The 22,641-nt window shown below is 53.1% G+C and overlaps 1 protein-coding gene across 1 annotated transcript; it reads left to right on the top strand.

Moving 5' to 3' along the window:
- The first annotated feature begins 6,059 nt into the window (after positions 1 to 6,059).
- LOC120765281 (non-lysosomal glucosylceramidase-like) lies at positions 6,060 to 21,387 on the top strand. Its single transcript, XM_058424064.1, is given in 22 exon segments — positions 6,060 to 6,134; positions 7,030 to 7,146; positions 7,249 to 7,462; positions 7,694 to 7,808; positions 11,576 to 11,667; positions 11,864 to 11,979; positions 12,084 to 12,302; positions 12,864 to 13,103; positions 13,436 to 13,538; positions 14,801 to 14,954; positions 15,236 to 15,361; positions 15,464 to 15,584; positions 15,587 to 15,650; positions 15,985 to 16,061; positions 16,063 to 16,090; positions 16,733 to 16,840; positions 17,324 to 17,475; positions 17,624 to 17,730; positions 17,874 to 18,016; positions 18,345 to 18,460; positions 20,187 to 20,378; positions 20,474 to 21,387. Coding segments are annotated over 22 exon segments (2,907 nt in total). The 3' UTR covers positions 20,702 to 21,387.
- Positions 21,388 to 22,641: the final 1,254 nt, after the last annotated feature.

Genomic DNA, 22,641 nt, shown 5'->3' with positions numbered 1-22,641 from the left:
CCTTTTCAGGCTAGGGATATTTTGTATTCTGTTGAATCCCCCTTCTTCCCAAGTTAACCCACAAAATGCTAAAACAAAACCTAACTTCTAACGTGCTACTTTATACAGGACTTATAATCATACATTCAGTATTACAATTTATATTCTATTAACATGAAGTAACTTCAGAGCAGATGTTACATTCCTTTTTAACGATCTGTAGCCAAAGCATGTTTGTGTCTCTCTCCTGGTAGTTGATGCATGTTTGTGTCTCCCTCCTGGTAATTCTTAATCATGTTATGTCTCGTGTTTCCCCCTCCCTTGTCCTTTCAAGCGAGAGGAATTCCTGCACCCTCTTCTGAGTTGCTTAACTCTGAGTTAACTCAGAGTTTGTTGGATTAAAATAAAACCTTACATTTATTTAGATGATATTAAATTTTATCTATCAACACGAATTAACTTTAGGACATATATCACAATCCCCCCTCTTCTAAATTCACCAATTTAATTCGTGTTCTGGTTATAGTCTTTTTTCTCTATCAAGATAAAAAAGCCTCTTAACCATTTTAATTATTCAGGTTATATTTCTCCAGTTGTCTCGTTCCAATAGGTTTTTTCTATGCTTCCTTCCTGCATTCGAGCTTCAAATTTTTCTAACACCTGAGCAGCTTTACTCCTTTTCTCACTCAATTTCATGATTTTTGGGACTGCCTTTGTTTTATTTGCTCCCCCTGAGGCCAATTCAGGGTCCATAGGGAGTGCTGCTATTTGCATTCCCTGGACTACTGTACGGATTAATCTAATTAGACAGGGTATCAGACAGGGCAAGAAGACTAATCCAGCTACAGAACACAGGATAAAAAATCCCACCTTTTCCCACCAATCTCCTGCCCCAAATAGTTGATCCCACCAAGAGGCTTGGAGTATAGAGTTCCATTTCTGTACTGGGACATGTGCAACCTTTTTAATTTCTGCAGCTAAATCTCTAATTGTTTCTCCATAGTCATTGATTTCTATGCAACACTCTGAGTCATTAAATTTTCCACACACCCCCTTCTTCTGCCAATAAATAGTCCAGGGCAATTCTATTTTGGTATACAAATGCTCTCATCTGCGAGTGCTGTCGGGCTAACAGCTCTAGAGCATCCGAAGTGTGGTTTGAAACTATTTCTACTACAGCCTGTAACCCGATCAATCGATTTAATAAGTATACTGGGGTTCGGTAGCCCCAGCTCCCATCTTGGGCCCATGTGGCAGGGCCATAATACTCTATAATGCGCTCTGCAGGCCACTCCTCCTCTCCCCATTTCTGATTCCCCCCTACCTGTGGAAATTCTCTCTTTATCTCTCGTCTCCTCCTGCTGAGAGTCTCATATAAAGGAGCCCCTAGTAAATTACTGCCCGTTCGGGGAAGTGTAAAGAATGAGGGTCTAATCATTCCTAGGGTGCAGGACCCTTTCCACTTACGGGGTAGCTCGCTATAAGCTTTCTTCCCACAAATCCAGTAGATTCCACTTGGGGCTTTCCATCTGATATATATGTTCTCTGGGTATTCTCAGAATCCCGCTAAGTCAGTCAGGGAATAGTATGGGTTAGCATTTGTTACCTGGTGCCAGCAGAGTCCAATTTCTTCTATCCATTTACACCCTTCTTCTCTTTTCTTTCCCCAATACCCGTTAGGGGGTTCGGGTTGCCACATTTTGGACTTATTATTAGAATTTACGGTTAGGGTGGATAGGCATGGGGTGTAACCTACTGTCTCCCTGTATGTATTTCCTTCCTTGCTAATGCAAATTGTCCCTATTACCCGTTCATCCAGTGTCCAACGCTCTGGTCTAGTCATTGTTTTTAAGATTTTGTTATCCCATCTGAGCAGTTGTTCAGGGGCCAAACTCTCACCTTTCCAGGGCCACCTTTCTGCTGATCTCAATCCTCCACAGATCCAGCAGTTAGTTAGCCCCAATTCGGTAGCAATCTCTTGCACTAGATCCAGGAAGAGATTTTTGCTGGAGGCAGACAGGCTCTAATCACTAGATTCTCTTTCTAATTGCTCATATTGCTTGCTAAGTGTCCTCATCCTTACTTGCTCCATTCTTTTCCTCTTTGCTTCTAATTCCTGCCTTTTTAGCTCTAAGGCTACCCTTTGTATCTTGTTTTTTGGGTCCAACCCTTCTTCATCTTTAGAAAAACAAAACACCTTTTCTAGTTTCAGACATACCCTTTCATCATTTTCACTCAGCAAATCCAGCAATATGGGTCCTCCACTTAAAGAATTGGTTTGCAATTTCTTATTTTGTCCCACCCAATATGTTTTCCCGTTAAGGGTACACATGTCTAGCTTTTTCTTATCATAACACAATTGGTTCACTTGTAAGTATCCCACAAAGGTACTTTCCTTCTTCCCCCCAATCCATACAGTTTTATTACATTCCATGCAGGTGGGAATGAAAGGTAAGCCTTTTAGTTCCCTTCTTTTCCTAGACATTGCCATCGGGTTATTGGTTTTGTTCATTTGAAACCTACTATTCAATTTGTAGTCCCCTCCCTTTTGCAATGTAGACCAGTCTACTCGTACCCTGGATTTCAAGGCCTGATCCCAGGTAAGTTCTGAGTGAACCTCTGGGGGGTCAGTTCCTTTCCCCGTCTCTTCCTTGAGGTTGGGAAGGCCATTCGTGGGGTACACGGCTAGGCTCAGGGTCACCAGGGTTACCCACAGGCCTATCCCTCTGCTCAACCCTTCGCCCGTTGGGGTGCCACCAACGGCGGGGTAAACCATCTTCCTGGCAGCAGGGATATTCTTCAGGGCTCCTGCAGGTGCTCCTTTGAGCGTATCGCCTTTTGTATTGTTCCCACTTAGCTATCTTCACTTGGTCAGCTAAACAGGGTACTTTCACTGTTCTCCTACACTCAATCACGAGTGGCTCCGCTCTTTTATTTAGTCCTCCCCTTACCCCGTTCGTGAAATAATGAAACCACTCAGGATAATCCAATTCAAAAAGACCCGATTCTGTGGCAATGTATAGAAATAGATTTGTAAGCCTGGTCTCCTCCTCAAAGCAATGTTCACATAAACCCCATGGCCTGGCCCCTCTGTAACAATGAGTCACCCAAATCTGTTTACAATACCCGCACTTAAAATGAGCAAAGGGATAGCAGGGACATCTTGCTTGGTTACAACTTATCCGATAAGCTCTGGTCATTAGGTTTCCCGATGTATCTTCAGCTTTAAGTCTCCCGGAGCTGAGGTGACTTTCCACTGCGGAGAGCTGCTTTGCCGTTCAACTCTTTTCACCCGAGATGAGTGTGTCCAACCCTTTTCTGCTGTCCTCACTGCTGTGTCAGTGGTGAGGAGGACGAGAAAAGGTCCCTCCCAGTGCGGTGACAATGGGGCTTCTTTCCACGTCTTGATCAGCACCTGGTCTCCCGGCTGGATTTTGTGAATAGCAAATCCCAGAGGTGTGCCTTGTGCTATTAGTCCGCGTTTTCGGAGCTCCTGTAAATTTTTGTTAATTAAGACAAGATAAGACTGGATCTGGCAATCTTCTATTCGGGGGTGTCCAACCAGTATTCCATGCTCATATGGCATTCCATATAGCATTTCAAAGGGGGACAAAACAGAACCTGAATGGGGTTGGGTCCTAACATTTAGGAGAGCTAAAGGAAGGCACCTCACCCATGACATTTTAGTTTCTAGCATAAGTTTGGATAATTGAGCTTTTAGAGTCTGATTCATTCTTTCTACCTGGCCTGAACTCTGAGGGTGCCAAGGAGTGTGATATTCCCATCTGATCCCCAAGGCCTCTGCTAAGTGTTTTATGATCTTTGATGTGAAGTGGGTTCCTTGGTCTGAGTCTATAGAGTCAGGGATCCCATATCTAGGTACTATTTCTTCCAGTAACCTTCGAGCCACGGTTTGTGCTGTTGCCCTGGGGCTAGGGAAGTCTGGGGTTTTGGAGTGGTCCAGAATCCAGGCTGGACGCTGGGGGCATCAGGAGAGAGACCTGGGACTCCACTGGGCAGCCTGGGTGGCTAAAGACAGATACTGAAGGTGTACCTGTTGTACAGTATGCAGGTGTACATGTACTTTCCACTGACTGGCTGTCAGCTCATCCCCACTGATCCTTGGCACCTGATCAGCCGGAGGGTGGAACAGGATATGGATCCTTTCTGATGTTCATATTCACAGGATGTTCTCTGAACATTAAACTTTATTTTATCAGCACCTTAGGAAAGGAAACAAATCAAACAGGCCAAATACCCTTTGCACCGGTCTAACATTAGACTCATTAATCCATAATTTCAGCAGCTCATGAAGTTTCCAACTCACTAGTTACTTAATCCATGATTCACAGCTCCCAGCTCCTGCTCCTGACCACAAGGAGAAGCTGTGTGGGCAGGGAGAGGTGCAAAGGGTGTTAAGAGCAATGCTCCCTGGGGACTGCAGGGCTGCTGGGGCAAGAGACTGCTGGATGGGGCAGGGACTTTGGGGCAGAAAGCACACAGTGCCCCAAGAAAGTGTCAGGGCCTGTCTGCCATCCTCTTCCTCTGACAGCATGCCTGTCCTTTGCCAGCCTTCCTCAGCCTTCTCTCTTTCCCCTCATTCCCTCCTGGGCTCTGGGGCTGCACCCCACATACACACATCTGAGACGCTCCAGGGTATGCTTGTACTGACTGAGCACAACAGGTTGATGTGCCTGGTGCTCCAGCTTTTTAGTCAAAAGTCACCCTGCATCCTCATCCTCGCACTCTCGTCCTCCTGCCTGCATTCTGTGCAGAGCCCTCAGTTCATCCCCATTGATCCTTGGCACTGCCCTGGTCGTGCTGGGCTCATTCTCCCGCTTCCTCTTCCAAAACACCCACTGTGGCTGCCACCAGCACCATAAGCACCCAAAGACTTGTCTGAGTGGTCTGTCAGGCTAATGCATTGGGACCCCAGCTAAAGTGGAGGGTGAGGCTGGGAGCCCTGCACAGTGGGGCACACGAGGTCACTGAGAACCATGTTGGCCCAGGACACAAGACTTAATTTCTGTCCTTTCATTACCCCCACAGCTGCAAATCTTAGGGTTTCTGGTTTCTCCTAAGGCAGTCAACAGGACAGAGAATGATCCAAGCATTGTGCTTGCTTAATAAGGAAACTGAAAGTAAAACTGTAGAGTTTACAAGAAATCAGCACTGGGGGCACCACCCTCTCTGCATCACAGTCTGTTCATCGTCTGTCCTATCTATCCCACATCCTGTCCCTCGCCCTGATGTGTTCCTGCCCTTTTACTAACCTTTCACTTGCTTTATCCTTTTGCCTCGTATGTGCAACCTGGGCTGCTCACCTCCAGCCTGCAATGCCGTACTTAGAGGTTTTCCTATTGCTGTTGGGGCGGGTTTGCTTCCTTCATCTTCCAATTCCTTGGACCCACTGCAGATCACCTGCTGTACCTGCACACTTACCTTGCCCAGCCCTCATGACTCTCTGTCCTTCTGTCCATGCCCTGCAGTGACCAGAGGGTGCTTTGGGACACAGGAGCTCCTGCAGGGCAGGATGGAAACGTAGACCTAGCCCTCCACCAACAGACGTGGGGCTAAAGACCTCCAGGATGGGTGATGTCAGTGGGCAGCCCCACGCAACCCCTCCTGCATCCCAATTGTTTTGCCCATCCCAACTCTGTGTCCATCCTGTCCCAGTCCCCATACCTACCCCCATCCCTGCCTCCAATCCGCCATCCCTGCCCTGCCCCCATCCCTGTCCCTGTTCCCGTCCCCATGCACGTGCAAATCCCCCATCCCTCATCCTTGCCCTGCCCCCACCCCAGTTCCCGTTCCCATCGCACCACATCGTACAGCCTCGTCCTGTCTACATCCCCAGCCCTGTCCCCATCGCTGTTCTAACTCCTGTCCCTGTTCCCACACCTGTCCCCGTCCCTCTCTCCTTTTGCTTCCTTGTCCCAGTACCAGTCCTTCCCTCAGATACCTCCCGAGGCTTTCCCGGAAACAGCGGCGGAGCCGAAGAATAAAAGTCTGTGAATCACTGTCACGGCGTGATTCGTTGCCGCCGCTGCACCCCGAGCTGCATCCCGAGCTGCATCCCGATGAGCCGCCGCGTCCTCTCCGCTCTCGCCCTGCCTGTGGGGGTGTCCGTGGCCGCGGCAGCCGCAGGTTTCCAGGTGGGAGCTCCTGCGGGGAGACACGCCTGGGAAACTCAGCTCCAGGGAAGTCTGCATGGGAGCACGCCTGGGGATCCCGGTGTTCGGGGGACGATACGAGTGGCAGACTCGCTGGAGGGGGGGAACTTGATATGGGAGCTGTAGCGCTTGTTAGGGGTGGGACGCGCGTGGAAGACCTATCTGCGGGGGGAATACTCGGAAACAAGAGGATCCCCTCCTTGCTCCAGCGGGTATCCAGACGGGACCTCCTGCCGACGGAGGTGAGGGAAGCGATGCTCCAGGGTTGTCCGTGTGCCCGGGAGGGATGTGCATGGAGATTCCTTCTCTGGTGCAGGGGCCATGCATGTGAAAATGCCCCAGTTCCCTCCCAGGAAGGGAGGTTGGAAGGAAATTGGGGCAGAGGTCGCATGGGGACCCTACCCCAGTGGGTGACTTGCCCCTGTCTCGGACGGTGCAGTGTGGGAGAGAACAGGCAGCACTTAGAACTGCAGATGTGATGTGCAGGGCTCTGGCTGAGACGGAGTTCCCTGTGGACCTGAGGGCTATGGCCATCCCAGTGAGCTTCCCTGTCGTGCTACATGTGTGCTGAGCAAAGCACAGGTACCCACAAACACGGGCAGATGTGCCCTGGATTCCCACAGCTCACCTGCCAGGGCTACAGCAGGGGTCCCACCCACGTTCCTGCCATCCAGGGCTCCAACCTTTCACTTTTCCTCTTCAGCTCTCCCCTTTGCTTGGCTTACCCTAGCTTTTGGCCCTCTTGATGTAGCTGAGATGGCATCAACTTTATGAATCATGTCTTTTGAAAAGGAATGCTCGAGCACTCTCAGGACTCCAGAAACACTCTGCAGTGACACCATCCACAGCCTGACCTGTGTTTTTGCTCTTTTCCAAGCTCCTCTGCCAGGGAAGTGAGCACCCTGGGGAGAAAAAGGCCAGAGAGAAAGAGGAAAAGGCAGACAAAAGCAGGTGGTATCCGAGCTACAGGGGGAAAGGTGAAAAGGATATCAAGGTGAGTGCCAGCACCCCGTGGGTGTTGGGGTTGTGGGCAGGGGGCTCAGCCTGTATGGGCTGTGTACAGGCAGCCCCCAGGGACACGGCTGCTTATCTGCAGCCATGCAACCTGACTGGCTTGTGGAAGAACGATCTGGGCTCCAAGATGCAAGTGTTCAAGGTAGACAATGATGGAACCTTCTTTGGCGAGTACTACACCGCCGTGTCAAGCACCAAGAAACCCATCCAGCCAGCCCCACTGATTGGCTCCCAGCACCTGGATGAGAATGGACAGTGCACCTTCGGCTTCACTGTCAACTGGAAGAAGTTCTCAGGTCTGTAGTTGCATGATGGCTGTTGTTGGATGGGGTGGTGGGATGGAGAGGGGAGCTCAGGCAGGTCTCAATGCCCATCCTGATCCCTCTGTTCTCTCTGCTGTCTCGTGTCTCTCCTTCCCTGGTCACTCCCCAGTCTGGATGGTGTCTGCAGACAGCAGTACACCTCCCAAAACAAGGTGTGGGTGAGGCAGAACAAAGGGTTGCTTTGACAACACCTCTGCCACACAGCATTTCCCTGCTGGCGCATCTGCCTGGCACACAGCTTCGAGGAGCTGCGGCAGCCCTACGGCGCCGGGGACGTGCCGCTCCGCGATGTCCTGCGGCACATCGGCCTCGCCTTGCGGTACGGCAGGGGATGGAGGGGGCCGGGAGCGCACCGGGACGAGGGAAGGCGTCCCGCGGGGCACACAGCTTTGCGCTGGAGCCGCTCGGTGCCGCGGGGGCCTCGCCCCGGAGAGGCACCGGCGGTGTCCCGGCGTACGGAGGGCAGAGTCCGGTGGATCACGGAAGGCCCCAGGCTGGCGGGAGCCGCCCTCCTGCCGCCCGGAGCCGCCGGCAGTCGCCAGCCTTTCTGGCGCCGGCAACGAGAGCAGTTGGTGCTAAAGGGGCAGCTCCCGGCGCTTGGGCTCCTCAAAACGGGGCAGCTGGGAGGACTGGGGGCATCGCTTGGCGATGGGGACCTGCGTCTCCCGCCCCTCGGGTTCGTCGCTGCCGAATCCTTCCCGGCATCGTCCCCAGTGCTGGCAGCTGGAGGTTAAGCTGAGGCCAGCTGGGAGGGGTTTGGAACGCTGTGTGCTGTGGCAGGTGTGGGAACGGGGCACCTTTCCCGGCTTTGCGTTGGGGTGATCTGGAAGTAACGACGGAGAGCACGCGTGGAAAGCAAGAGTGGTTTTTAACCTTTAACGCTGGAGTCCGTGTGCTGGCAAGTGTTTGTGGACCCGTCAGGCTGAACGCTGGGACCAGCGACGGCATTGCTTATTTCCTTGTGTTGGATTTATGTCTCCTGCCTCCATTTTCTGCTGGTGTCCTTGGAGGCAGCCGCTTGCCAAGCTGGTTCCTGCAAAGCTGGATGAAAGGGCAGATTATGGGTTGCTTCGGGGTGCATGGCATGCTGGTCTGACATGAGACACCCCAGTGCGAGCCTGGGCATCGGGGAAGGGTGAGCGTGGGTCATGCACCGGAGATAAATAAAGGCTGCTGGAAAAGCTGCTGTGGCAAGTTGGGATGAGCTGAGTATGTGGGAAAGCATGAAGTTCTGGTGGGGTGAGCAGGGAGGAGAAGCGATCACGGCCTTGTTCTCACTGAAGTCTGGAAGTGCCTTGCATCAGTCCTGGGGAAAGGTCTTTGAAAGAGAAGCTTGAAGTTGAACTACTGTCTCTTCTTCAAGTTTAGGAGGTAATTTGGTTGTTATCTCAAAATACTTTTGCAATGGCAAGAGCTTCCTTGCAAGGAGATTCCAGCTTCAAGAGCAGAAAAGACAAAGTGCTAGGGTGATGAGAAATACCTGTGTGGGTTTGAAAATACCTCTGTGGGTTTGATTTAAAACCCAAGGCCAACATTGTTGGCTGGAAGGGCAGCCCATTCTGGAATGCAAGAATACACGGGAGACGGCGTGCTCCAGGCATTGGTGGGCGCCTCAGCATCTGCCTGGTTGGGGCAGCCAGCTCCTGGAAACCTGGGTGCTGGTGCTGCAAGAGGAGCCTGGAGCTCAGTTCTGTGTCGTGGTGCAGGGGTAGGTGAAGCCCTGCAGATTGGCCTGCCCTTTCCTGAATGACCCATGGTGAGTGGCCCCTATGCCACCTTGGCATGGCTTGGTGCATCAAGTGCAAGGTCACCTGGTCCCAGTTGCCACTGGGAGTGCCTTGGGGTCACTGCACGTCTTTGGCTCAGGAGGTCCAGGGCCAGCAGAGGAGCCACCACATCCTGGGTTGGCTTTGCGTTGAATTAAACATGATGATAGGTGCCCTCGCCAGCCCTAGATGCAGATATTGGCTGGGGGTGTTAACAGTTCTGGGGCAGGTTTTTTTGTTAATCAGGGCTCATTGGGGTAACTGTGGAGCACATGCATATCTGGAAAGAACGGGTTGTGCAGAGGACTCAGCTGGGGCTGGTGAGGCAGGAGAAGAGGTGCAGGTAGCTTTCTGCAGAGGTGGCTCGTGTGTCTTGAGAGGGGTCACAGCATGAATCCAGATCAGCTGGGTGATGTTCAGACAGGTTTTAATTCCACTGCCAATTTGAAGGGGAAGAAATGCCCTCCAGCCCTGGCAGGACTTTTGGTGCTCAGAACACAAAATCTCTCTCCTGGTTATCCTTCAGCCCTGGCAGTGCTGTTAATAGCCAGCAATTGAGCACCCGGGTTTCTCTTCTTGGCCTGCACGATTTTGGGGGAAACTGGCAGAAGAGTTGGCTATTGAGATGTTAAAATGACTTTGGCAGAAAATCCCAAACTTTTAATACTGTGTTCTGTAAAAACTGCTTCCTGAAATCCATCTCCCGCCTCCTCTCCAAGGAGTTGGGATGCCCCACTAGGCTGTGCTGCAGCCACTCTGCCTGGGCACCTTATTTCCTGTTGCCAGAAGCCTGCTGGGAAAGCAGCTGAGTTGGTTCCCTGATGCTGCGTTGAAAAAGAATAATCATTATTTCGTTGAGAGAGAGCACTGCCAAAACCTTGCCTTGGCAGAGTAAAGCCGGGGCTATCTTAGCTGGAGAAGAGCAGCTGCAGCAGATATAGCTGGAAGATAATGGCAGGCCCTGGTTCAGGGCAGTCACACAGGACAGGCTGGTTCTCATCATGCCCTGAACTTCTGTGAGCAAAATATCCATAGACAGTGAAACACAAAGCTGGGTCTGTAGGAGTGGAGAGCAGGCTGCAGTTAGGTCCTGTGAGGATGCAACCCAGAAAATCTCACCCTGAGAGGGATTTGAGGACCTTAGATGGTGCTGAATAAAGGTGAATGCCCAGTGAGCAGCCAAAAAGTCAAGTGTGAGTTGTTTCTGTTTGGAAGCATAGTAGTAGAGGTGTCATGGAAGAGCGTCTCCCCCTTGCACCTGGGTATACATGTCCCAGGGGATTATTGTTCATTGCCCATCATTGCCTGCACTCTGCATGCTGTGAAACCGAGAGCAGGATAGGCTGTGTGCTCCTGGTTGGGGTGGTTTTCTGCTCGACAGTATGGCATGGGTGTCTGTAGGTAGCTTAGAGACATTGCCCACCGTGGGGTTCCTGTGCCCCCACTGCCCACATGGCGCCCAGGGCCACAGAACTGCCAGCTGGGTCTTGCCTGATTACTGGGCAAGGTTCAGCAGTGTCTGGTCTGGTAGCTGATTTCCGTGTGCTAATTGTCTCTGTATAGAAGGCTTAACTTGGGGCAGTTAATTAGCCAAAGCCAGTACTTTACAAGCACTGACTTGGAGCCCAGCCCTGCTCCTCTTGCCTGGAGTGGTGCTGGCACACCCAGCTGCAGGTGTGCCCCTGTTTGGGTGTCTTGATTCCCAGACCTTTGGGTGAGAAATTATCAGATGGGCAGTGCCGGTCTGCGCAGCTGGTGTGTGGGCAGAGGCAAATCCCCAGGATCCGGCTGCAGACAGTAACCATCACCACTTCCAGAGCAAGGCTGCCCTGTGCCCTCTGCCTCTGATGATGTGTCACAGGGATGTGGTAGTGTATGACAGTGGGGACATGGAGGTAGAAGAGCAAGGCAGTGTGTCTCCTCTGGGTTTGCACCTCTGCTTGCAGGCCTTCCTTAGCAGGACATTGTGTACTAGGCATGGAGGTGGTCCTTGTGTGCATTCCCACTGGTCTATGAACATCTGGAAAAACTTCTTGTGCTACCTGAGCTGGGAGTCCTGCTCTTGAATTAACCTTGCAGTCAGTCCTGAGCTGCCTGAACTCTGCTTGCTTGTGCTTGCTGACCAATGCATGCTCCAGATGGGTCATAGAGCCTTATCACCCCTTGTGTCATGGACATGAGGACACAGCTGGGTCTTGTGCATCTTGTTGTACATCTCTACAAGGAGGGAAACCTCAACCTGTGCTCGTCCTGCCCGGTGACACTGAAGGGATGGTGTTGCCTGATCCTGACTTCTTCAATACTTCTCTTTCCTGTGTAGATACTTCAGATGGTGGTTCAAGAAGACCCTCATAGAGAAGAAATCTGCCTTCATTGACCTCTTGTGTGCTGTTCCTCTGCAGCAGATCTATGGTCAGCCTCCACTTTGGGCACTGGGGTGGGCAGGGATTCACATGGTGTTATCACGAATGGAACGAGTGAGTCAAGGAGCTTTTGTAATGTGGGTGATGCCAGTGGCTCTCCCCTGCAGAGACGCGTGGGGAGAGTTCTTGAGCGAGGTGCCACCAGGGGGAGGAATGGGGGCACTAACTATTGGTGTCTTTGCCAGGGTGTCCGCTGGGCGGGATCGGGAGAGGCACCATCACCCGTGGCTGGCGGGGAGAGTTCTGCCGCTGGCAGCTGAACCCTGGCCTTTACCACTACGAAACAGTCATCGCCAATCAGGTAGGGTCTTCGAGGGGGGTGAGTGTCGCTGCAGCAGCCTGGGCGGTCAGGACATCTGCCACAGGGCTCGTTTCATCCCCTGCACGTGCTCCTCTCCTCCACAGTTCACGGTGTGCCTGCGGTGCAAGGGGCAGACGATTTACCAGCAGGTCCTGTCCGTGGAGAGACCCAGCAGCCTGCAGGGCTGGAACTGGGGCTACTGCGGCCGCTACGCCTTTTACCACGCCCTGTACCCCCGTGCCTGGCTGGTCTACGAGCTGCCGGGGCAGAGCGTGGTGCTCACTTGCCGCCAGGTCTCTCCTGTCATCCCCCGTGACTATAAGGTAAGGCAGCGACGGCTGAGGGCGGCGAGGGCAGAGCTCTCGCTAGCCGGGTTTCCCCGCCTTTCCCCGTGCGTGCCCTCAGCAGCGGTCCCAGGCGGGGGAAGCCCCGCGGCCCTGCGGGAGCTCGGGATTGCGGCAAGGGATGGCTCAGCGCTGCCCGTGCTGGTGCCAGCCCCGGGCAAGGGCGGCAGCTGTGCTGCTGACACGTCTGACCTTCCTCTTACCCCAGCGCAGCACGTGAGCCTGTATCAACCTGCCGAGCCGATGAGTGATGAGACACCTAGCTGAGCCCTAAATGCCGCTTTCCGCCTCTCTGCTGCCCGATGTGGCGTTTGCCGGCCCAGGGCTTCTCTTTTCAATTTTGTCTCGCCTGCGTCCCAAATTCCTCTGCTCCTGCTGCTGCTCCTCAGCTTGGCAGCAGACTCCAAGACCAAGTTATTAGTCCCGGTGCTCTTTCTCCCGCTGCATCCTGCGTGGCGTCCCCAGCAGCGGGGGATACGATGCTGCGGCAGCTGCCTGTGGAGCAGCAGCCCTGTAGACAGCATTCTGTGTCTCTGCCAGGACTCCAGCTTGCCAGTGGGAGTGTTCATCTGGGAGGTGGAGAACAGGAGGGATGAGGACGTGCAGGTGTCCATCACGTTCAGCCTGCAGAACGGCACGGGAGCGAAGGAGGACGGGAGCGGTGGGCACTGGAACGAGCCCTTCACCTTCCAGAAGGATGGCGAGCGGGTTGCTGGAGTCCTGCTGCACCACTGCCCGGCCGTGAACCCCTTCATCCTGGCCATCTCTGCCCGGGAGAAGGTAAAGGGCTGTCCCTGCTGCTGTGGCTCCTGCTGGGGAGGTTGTGCAGCCCTGCTGGATGTGGGGGAGTTGCTTGCAGGCAGCGGCTAAAGGATGGGTGTGCAATGGCTTGGGGTTGGCAGCGGTTCTCAGCGCTTGCCTGATGCCAGGAGTGGGGACATGACCTCCCTGAGGGCACCCTCTCTGCGGATGGTGTCAGGAGAGCAACAAGATTGGAGTTAGAGTTGCCGGGCAGCACGTGGGAAGTGGGTGTGATGTCCTGGTGGCAGGTGGTGGGGAGCATTAATTTTCTCCTAGGCAGCAGCCCCTGATGATGCTCTTCCCTTCCCCAGGCTGGCACAGGAGTCACTCATGTCACGGCATTCAACCCCACGGGATTGGGTAGAGAGGTGTGGCAGGACCTCCTGCGGGATGGCAGGCTGGATTCACCCACCGGTGAGTCCCTCCATCCTCCGTGGGACGGGTGGAGGAGGAGCAGGAGGAATGGGCGGCTGTGTGGGTTCTGGGCACCCAAGGCAGGGCAGAGTTCTTTCCTCCAGCCTCTGTGGCTGTTAAAAATCTCTCCGAGATGCTGTGGCTTGTTCCCAAATTTTGGCTGTATGCAAACTGCCCTTTCCTTATCCTTCCTGCTGGTTCTTCAAAAGCTGTTCGTACCGTGTCCAGACTTTTCCTGGCTATTGTTTTACATGTGCTAGTATCTCATTAGTCTCTGTGTGGTTGCGTACTTCTGCTAGGGAGCCATTGTGCTGCCCAGCCACATTCTCTCAGTTCCTCTGTCCAGATATATGAGCTGTGTCCTGTCAGATTTGTTCCCGGCCAGCATTTAACAGTGCTTGAGGAGGTTTAGTGCTGCCATCACTTGCTGTCCTCTTCCAACTGTAACAGTTCTCTCAATGTCTCTGGTGTTCCTTTGATGATTCTGCATCCATGCTCAGGTCTCTGCTCACTCCCTTGGGAGGAGCCTTGAAGCAGGTGGCATCTCCAGCCTTTGCTCACCTCCTATTGCCATTGAAGGTGACTATTTCCCTAATGTCTCTCAGTTTTTAAACAAGGATGATGCTGACAAACTAGTGATGCTGGGTCTTTGCAAGATTTCTTGAGGCTTAATTTGTGTAAATGAAATGTTTACTATGTAATTTTTTTTCCAGAAAAATAAGCTTCCTGCCTAGATGCAATCAGAGCTCTTCAGGCTATTGGGATGTGGTTTTCCTTCATGCATGCCGGACATTATTATAGTCAGGATCTGTGCTTAGGTTGCTCTAATGAGTTTACCTTTTACACATGTCAGAACCAGCATATAATTATCCAGCCACCTCAGGGCTTTTCTTAAATACCATCGTGACACAAGCACCCTGCAAAAAGCTGCAAACAATGACTGTCCCTAGAAAGTCACAGTGTCTCTGAGTGCAATGCAGATACAGTCATGGGATACTCTGTAGCTTCCATTCATGCCTGGTGGCTTTTCCTGCCTGATTTGTTCCTGTTCTTGGATGACTGAATCCTTTTAACCACTACTCCCATGGCAGGTATTTTTTTTCTGAGGCAACATCGTCCCTTAAAGCCCTCGGCTGTACCTTCCAGGCTGTAAAGGGACTTTGGTGTGCCCACTCTTATCTCCCTCAAGGTGTGTGTGAACTTCAGTTACCTTCCCTTTGTCTTCCTTGGTTGCTTAAGAATATCTTAATTTTTCCTGAGAGGTAAAAGCAGGCCAACAGAGAAGGGGGAGGTGACAGCAGCAGCAGTGTGTGCCAGCTGCAGGGTGCCTGCCCATGGGCACAAGACATTGGAGCTGGCGCTGGCTTGGGACATGCCCTGTGTTCACTTTGGCTCCAAGGAGAAGCTGCACCTCAGGTGGGTGGGCTGTCTCCAGTGGTGTTTGTCTCATGCCCCCAAAGCCCCCTTTTCCCTACTTCCAGACTTGTGTACCATGTGGGGACCTTTTGGCACCCACTGCTCGTGCCTGTGGCCCTGCCAGCTCAGGGAGGGGACCCTTTGTCCAGCCCCTGCTCCTCAATGCCCCTGCAGTAGCAGCCGAGATCTGCTGTTCACTGTAGTCCAGTACGCCTCTGTGGTGTCCGTGTGGGTTTCCCAGGTGGAGCCCATGGGATCCTCACCAAACCCTCACTTGGCAGGCGGTACACCCGGTTTTTTGGCAGCGAAGGCAATGCCGGTCCTTCCCTGTCCCATTATGCCCTGACACACTACAAGGAGTGGGAGAGGAAGATCGAAGCATGGCAGAATCCCATCCTGGAGAACAGGTAGGGCAGATGTGAGCACCTTCCCAGTGGCTTCCTGGGGTTGGCTGCTGCAGGAACATCACCAGCTCAGCCTCTGAGGGTGAGCTTCCCTCTTTCCCGCAGCCAGCTGCCTTCCTGGTACAAGTCGGCCCTCTTCAATGAGCTCTACTTCATGACGGATGGGGGGACCATCTGGATGGAGGTGCCCCCTGATTGCTGTGCCGAGGACCTGCAGGGGCCAGGCGGGGGGCAGGATTCTCCCACCTCCTCCCTGTCCTGCGGGAGTACGGAAGGTTTGCTTATTTGGAAGGTAACTCGCAAGGATGTGAGGGACTCTCCCAACTCAACCCCTCCCATTACTGTTGCCCGAGTTTTTAGCCTAGTGTGGGGATGTTTTTCACACTCCAGTTGTAGGGAGCAGTGCTATTCCCAGGAAAACCCCTTGTAGCCCTGAAGGATTTGGCATGAAGTGTTCCCCAGATCCTTGGTGCTCTATGTAGAGAATGAAACCCTCTTGGAAGGGGAGCCCCTGCCTGTGCTGGGAAGGTTCCCCCTGTCCTGGGCCACGTGGAGGGAGGACCTTTCCCCCTTTTCCCATCCCCATGGCAGTCTCCTTGCCCTCACCATCTGCCCCATCCTGCCAGGCCAGGAGTACCGGATGTACAACACGTACGATGTCCATTTCTACGCCTCCTTTGCTCTCATCATGCTGTGGCCCAAGCTTGCAGATCAGCCTGCAGTATGACATTGGTGAGTGTCCCCAGAGGGTTCTGCTTTGGTGCCTGCTCAGGGCTTCACCTTGGGAAGAGACGGAGGCTTTGAGACAGCTGCGGCTGTAGGGATGTGTGCTGTGGAGCCAGCATCCCCCTCCAGCTGCTCTGCTGTGCCCAGGACTTGCAGCCCTGGCATGTTGCTGCCTCAGCACCTCTGTGCCCAGCACTGGAGGTGTCTTCTTGCCATGCTCAGGGTGCACAGCTGGCTCTGCTTGCCCTGGGAGAGCCCCATGTCTTCCCATCTCTGTCCTTGCCCCTTTCAGAGCAGACACATGGAGCTGTTGGTAGACTCCCAGTGCTCTGGCTGGGTTTGATGGCTGCTTGGTGATGGTGTTGGTAGGGGTGTGGAGCGGCCCTTTGCTGGGCTCTGGTAGGACTGAGCCCATTGGATTCCCTTCCTAGCCCTCCTTTAAGGGGGTAGTGACAGTTGCAAGTCCCCTGCTGAGTGGGGGATGGAGAGCAGCCTGTCCTCTAGCCCTTTGTAGACAGCTGTGATCTTTGAGCTCCAAAGGACTGCTTAGTGTGCTGGTATTGGTGGTTCTGCCTGTGTTTATGCTTGGACTTTCTCCTGCAGCAGTTTCTGCTGCCCTTCTTACATGTCCTGTTTTGTCCTCTGCAGCCGTCACTGTGGTGAACGAGGATGTCCAGCCCCGGCAGTACCTGATGTGTGGTCAGACAGCCCAGGTGAAGATGAAGAATGTGGTGCCACATGATATCGGGGACCCAGGTGAGGGGTCTCTTGGGCCTGTGGAGGAGCAGAGGGGATGCCAAACTGTGGGAAATTAGTATTGTGTATGAAATACCCTGTCTGTTATTGTCAAGCTTTGGAACTGGCTGCCTGGGAAGTGGTGGTGCCACCATCCCTGGTGTATTTCAAAGAAGTGTAGATGTGGCACTTAGGGAGGTGGTTCAGTGGTGGACTTAGCAGTGCTGAGAGGTCTTTTCCAACTTCAATGATTCTGTGATTCTATATTTTCTGGGAATGGAAAGCTGGATGGTGTGGGGTGGTGATGAAGACCGTGCTGCATGGAGCTTTGACAAGGGAGACGAAGGGAAGTAGCAGGAAGGCTGTTCTCACTAGAGATGGCACAGGGTACAACACATTATTTCAGTGCTGTTTGATCACAGCATCCTTGGGTCCTTGCTCCTGTGTAGGAGGAGGGATGTTTGTTGCTTGCTGCGCTGCTGCATCTGCTCTGTCCTGGTGTAGGTGATGAGCCATGGCAGCGTGTCAATGCCTACCTGATGCACGACACTGCTGACTGGAAGGACCTCAACCTGAAGTTTGTGCTGCAGGTGTACCGTGACTACTACCTGACACGTGACTCCCTGTACCTGCAGGACATGTGGCCAGTGTGCCAGGTACTGGGAGATCAGACCATGGAGCATCACCCTTTCCCACTTCCCTCAGGAGCCAAGCAGCTTCCTGAGAGGATGGATGCTCCAGAGCAGAGTGTGAGGAGCTTCCAGGATGTGAGGACTGCGTGACCATCTCCTGCCTCTCCCACAGGCTGTGATGGAGTCGGAGCTGAAGTTTGACACAGATAATGATGGGCTCATTGAAAACGGTGGCTTTGCTGACCAGACGTATGACGCATGGGTGGTGCATGGAGCCAGGTGAGCAACAGAGACAGGTGGGGGTTGGAGATGGGCGCTGTGGGGTATGAACATAGCTGAGAGCTGGGCCCTTGTATCCCATTTGTCATAGAGCTCTTGAGGTGTCCCACATTCCTGATGGTTCTCTTGTTTGGCTCTGGCAGTGCCTACTGCGGTGGACTGTGGCTGGCTGCCGTCTGCATGATGTGCAAGATGGCAGAAGTGCTAGGGGATACTGAGATCCGGCAGAAATACCTGGACATCCTGAGCAAGGGCAAGGAGGCGTTTGAGAGGATGCTCTGGAATGGTGGGTGCTCAGCAGTAGTGAGCCACACTCAGCTGGCCGTGTGTCCCTTGGAAGGGAGTGGCTCCTCCTTGGATCATGGAGCCTTGTGGGGAATGGGGGAAGGAAGGGGTGATACTCTCCCTGCAAGCTGGGGAGAAGGAAGGGAGACGCTGCCACTCTAAATGGAGGGGAAGAAGCAGGTGTCTAGGAGGGAACAGGTGTAGGAAAGGAAGAAGAGTCTTGTGGAAAAAGCAGCTGTGCCCCTGCCACACAGGAAGGTGCGCAGGGACAACTGACATGAGCCAGTATCCTAATCTACTGATTTTAAACCGCTTCTTGCTTTTTCCAGGAAAATACTACAACTATGATAGCAGTGGAAGTGGCACATCCAGCAGCATCATGTCAGACCAGTGTGCTGGGCAGTGGTTTCTCGGAGCTTGTGGTCTGGACCAAGGGGAGTTTGAGGTAAGAGAAAGGGCTGCCTGGTGTGGTTGGGGTGAGATGGGATCTGTGGCAGGAGGGAAGCAGCAGCAGGGCTCGTATGTATTGGGGGTTACTCTTTAGGGCTGGTGTGGGGGGAGCTGCCTGCTCTCTCACTCTGCGCACCCTAGTGGAGGCTGTTGTATGGATACAATGGAACCCATCCTAAACCAAAACCCTCCCACAGAGCAGCCATGCAGTAGAGATGTGTAACTGCAGATAGCTTTAGCTCCAGTGGGGTTTGCTGTGGGCAAGGTGCTATTTTTTTAAAAACAGTAGAAAAAAGTGTATGAAGCTTCCCACGTTATTTGCTGCCCTAAAAACTCCAAAATTAATACTGGAGGGAGCTATGACTTATTCCAAGTCTTAAAGTCTGTGTCTCTTCAGTTGCAACAAAAGAATTGGCTGCAGACTCCTCATATCTGGTGGGATGGTCAGAGCGGCTGCTGATGTTGCAATACCTTAAAGAGGGAAGGGGCAGTGGAGGAACCATTGGGTTATCTGTACTCTGTGGGCTGTTGTCACAGCAAAGCTTTCTGGTGGACGTGGGCAGGCACAGGGCTCTCGTGAGTGGAGGGAGGAGTGGACTTTATCTGTGGGAGGGTCACAAACCACTTCACTGTCTGTTGGCAAATCAGAGAGGAGCTTCGGGTGACTTTACCTGGTCATCCCTGTTGTGTTTAACCCAGAGTGGGGTCGGGGCTGTGCCTGTGGCTCCAGGCAGGATCTGGGCCAGCCCTCCTGCAGTAATACTCTTTTGGGGAGGAAACAGCAGGTGTCCAGAGTCTGGCCTGCTTTTCCCCAGCCTCAGACTCCCCCTGCTGAAGGTGGCACTTCTCCCTGCTCTCTGGAGAGCTCTGAGCTGGCTGGATGTGGGACTGGTGAATTCCTGTCCTCTGTTACTATGACATTTCATGGAGTTTTCCATGTATTTTGATCCGTTGCCTGGCTGGCATCACTCCTGTCCGTAACCTCATTAACGTGGCCTCGCTGCATGCACAAGTCAGCAGTGAGCAGCCTGGGATCCAGTCCTGAAGAAAGCGTGCCCAAAAGCTTCTGACAGAGAAGGGCACACCACCCCTTCACTGATTCCCACAGCATCCCCTGGGCTCATCTGCAGAGCCACACAGGGGAAGAACATCTGCAGGGATGCTTGGCTTGAGCCAAGAAGAGCGGAAGGATTTGCTGCTTTTGCTTTGAGTCCGCCAAAGCTCTCTGCTTGGACTGCCCAGCAATCCCAGCCTCAGTTTCCCCTGGCTCTGGCATACCCAGACTGAGAATTAAGTACCTGGCATGTCCCTGGGCTGTGCTGATGAGCCTCCTGGCTCTTGTCTCTCTGACAATTGTAAAGCAGATGAGGATGATGTGGTTGGCCAGGCCCCCAAAGCAAATCCCCAAGCGATGGGGAAGGGACTTGGCCAGTGACTGTGGGTGAGAAGGTGTTTTTGGAGATCGACTAGTTGGATGAGCTGTCAGCATCCTCTTGAGGAATGTGGAATGTGGTTCAGCACCTCTCTGTTAAGTACTTTGGGGGCTTTTTATCCTTTTGGGGGAAGAGACATTTCACTTCATCCTGTTATTTTTCTGAGGTGGAAATTTGTTATTATTGACCCAGTGAGCAGTATTGCACTTTTCCTCATGGAAAATTTAATCCCGCTCCAGACCCAGCCTGAGGGGTACACGAGCACCAAGCCCATCTCTGTCCGCCCAGGTTTTCCCCAAGAGTCACATTCTGAGCGCGCTCAAGACCATCTTTGAGAACAACGTGCTGGGCTTTGCGGGCGGCACCATGGGGGCAGTGAACGGCATGAGACCTGACGGCGTGCCCGACACCTCCAGCGTCCAGTCCAACGAGGTGTGGATTGGTGTGGTCTACTCCCTGGCTGCCACCATGATCCAGGAGGTGAGTAGGGATGCTACTGCCGCACTCCCCAGCACGTGCTGCCGCGCAACCTTGCATCCGTGGGTGTGCTGATGGTCCCGTTCCCTCTCCTGCAGGGCATGGTGGAGGAAGGCTTCCGTACTGCGGAGGGCTGCTACCGGACAGTTTGGGAACGGCTGGGCATGGCTTTCCAGACACCAGAAGCCTATCGCGAGAAGAAGGTGTACCGCTCACTGGCCTACATGCGGCCCCTCAGCATCTGGAGCATGCAGCTGGCCCTGGAGCGCCGGGCTGGCCAGGCGCCAGCGCTCGCACAGCTCCCCCCGCGCCACACCCACCCTTGAGCCTCATGGCACTGGGCAGGGCGCTGGGTGCACCGCGGGCTGGTGGGGCTGCAGATGGCAGGCAGAGACCCTCCCCTCCCACACTGTGCTAGTACTCACATTGCTGTTTCCCTTCCCTACCTCCACTACATGCCCTTGACCTCAGGGGCCTTCCAGCCGCTGGTGCTGAGCACAAGGTGGGACCAGAGGTGAGGGAGATGTCTCCTCGGAGTGCGGTGTGTTGAGTTGCTGCTGGAGCCTGTGCCTCCCCTTCCCCATCGCTCAGGGCTCTGATGGCCTGCAGGTTCCCCAGCCATCCCAAACTGCAGCTGGTACCTTGTCCAGGGGCACAGGAGACCTCTTTCCTGCAGTCTTTTGGCTGGGTAAGGTAGGGACCTGTCCTGCAGGGAAAGCAAGGTGTGGGTGAATGTGTGCGTGAGGATATTGGACTGGTGCACTCAGGCACATGGATGCTGTAGTTGTCCTGGGCTGACACTGCACATACTGACTGGCTCTGCCCCAGGAGGGCCTGTGGCAGATACAATCCCCAGGGGAGACCCGGCTCCCTGGACGGTGACAATCTGAGCCCAAGAAGCAGGTCCTGGTCTGGTACCATGGCCCCCCTCCCTGCTGGCACCGGGGGCAGGCAGTGGAGCACATTTAAGGGGATAAATCACTTCAGTTCTTAATAAATCTGTCCAGCTGTCTACTCTCATTCTTCAGTGTCTTCTTTCCACCAGACCAAGCCAAAAGAGGAAACCCTTTCTGCTCCCATGTTTCTTCCTGGACTAGGCTAGAGAGCTAGGGAGGCAGGGAGGGGACAGGTCCCAGTGGTGGCTGGTTCTTGTGGAGTTTTGCTGACGGGAGCCAGATGTGTTCCAGATGTGGCAGCAGGTAAGACCTGCTTCTTGCTTGGCTCCTGGTTCTGCCCTGCCTTGCAGGCAGCAGGGGAGAGAGCATTACTCCTGAGAAGGCCTCTGTGGGGAGCAGTTGAGCCACAGGGCTCCAGGCCCTCAACTAAATCGAGGTCCCCCCTGCCCAGGCCTGGGCACCTTGCTTCCTTTCCTTCTTTCTCTGCCACCGCAGTATTTGAAGGCTATACCGTCCCCGTGTGGAAGGGAAAGAAAGGAGGGAGCTCCACTGCCTGTCCTGTTGTGCCCACAGACACACCGATATCCTGGACAGATGGTTACTCTATCCCTATACAGAGAGAGAGACACCCCAGTCCCCTTTCTGTGTCAGGATGCTCTGCCTGCAGTGGGGGCGAAACAACTTGAACAATTCCCTATTTGCAAAGCTACCAGTGGTGAATGGAAAAAGAGGTGTCATGCTGCTTTTGGTGTTGAAAATGCTGAAATGGGTCTGACTCATCAGTCCCCAAAGTTAAGCATCCTGATTAGTGATGTGAAAATGTGATAGAACTGGTAAAGAACCAAGTAAAGCAATGAGCAAGTAACACTATTGATAATGTATCTAAAGCTGCTGAGCTGCCACAGCTGACATCCAGATGACAGTCAATCACATTATACTGTAAAACCTGCTCCCAGTTTCTAAGGGCAGGGTGTTCTAACACCTTCCTTCCCAGAGTGTGTGGGTGGAGATTCCTCCCTTGCATGGGGATACCCGCTTCCTGAGGCTGAACCACAGAGATTTGCCCACAATTACTGGTATGGGTAAGCTCTACTTTGTAATTGGGTTTGCTAGCTTTAATATAATGAATACTGCTTCAAAATAGTGCACCATACTATAGTAATTATTATAGCTTCTAATCTGTAGTAGATAATTGTAATTAAGGTATTTCTGTCTAATTATAATAATAAATTATTTGGTTTTATATATGTATATCTGATTTGCCATCCTCAGTCCTGGGGAACTACATTGTACAAAGTTTCTATTACACCTGTGTAATCCTTTAGACATAATCCATTGACAAAATCTGGGGCTGAGCTGCATCCAGCTGT

Source organism: Hirundo rustica, chromosome Z (genome assembly GCF_015227805.2).
Source record: "Hirundo rustica isolate bHirRus1 chromosome Z, bHirRus1.pri.v3, whole genome shotgun sequence".
Lineage (NCBI taxonomy): Eukaryota > Metazoa > Chordata > Aves > Passeriformes > Hirundinidae > Hirundo > Hirundo rustica.
Note: the sequence above shows the minus strand (reverse complement) of the source record. Positions and strands in the feature narration are given on the sequence as shown.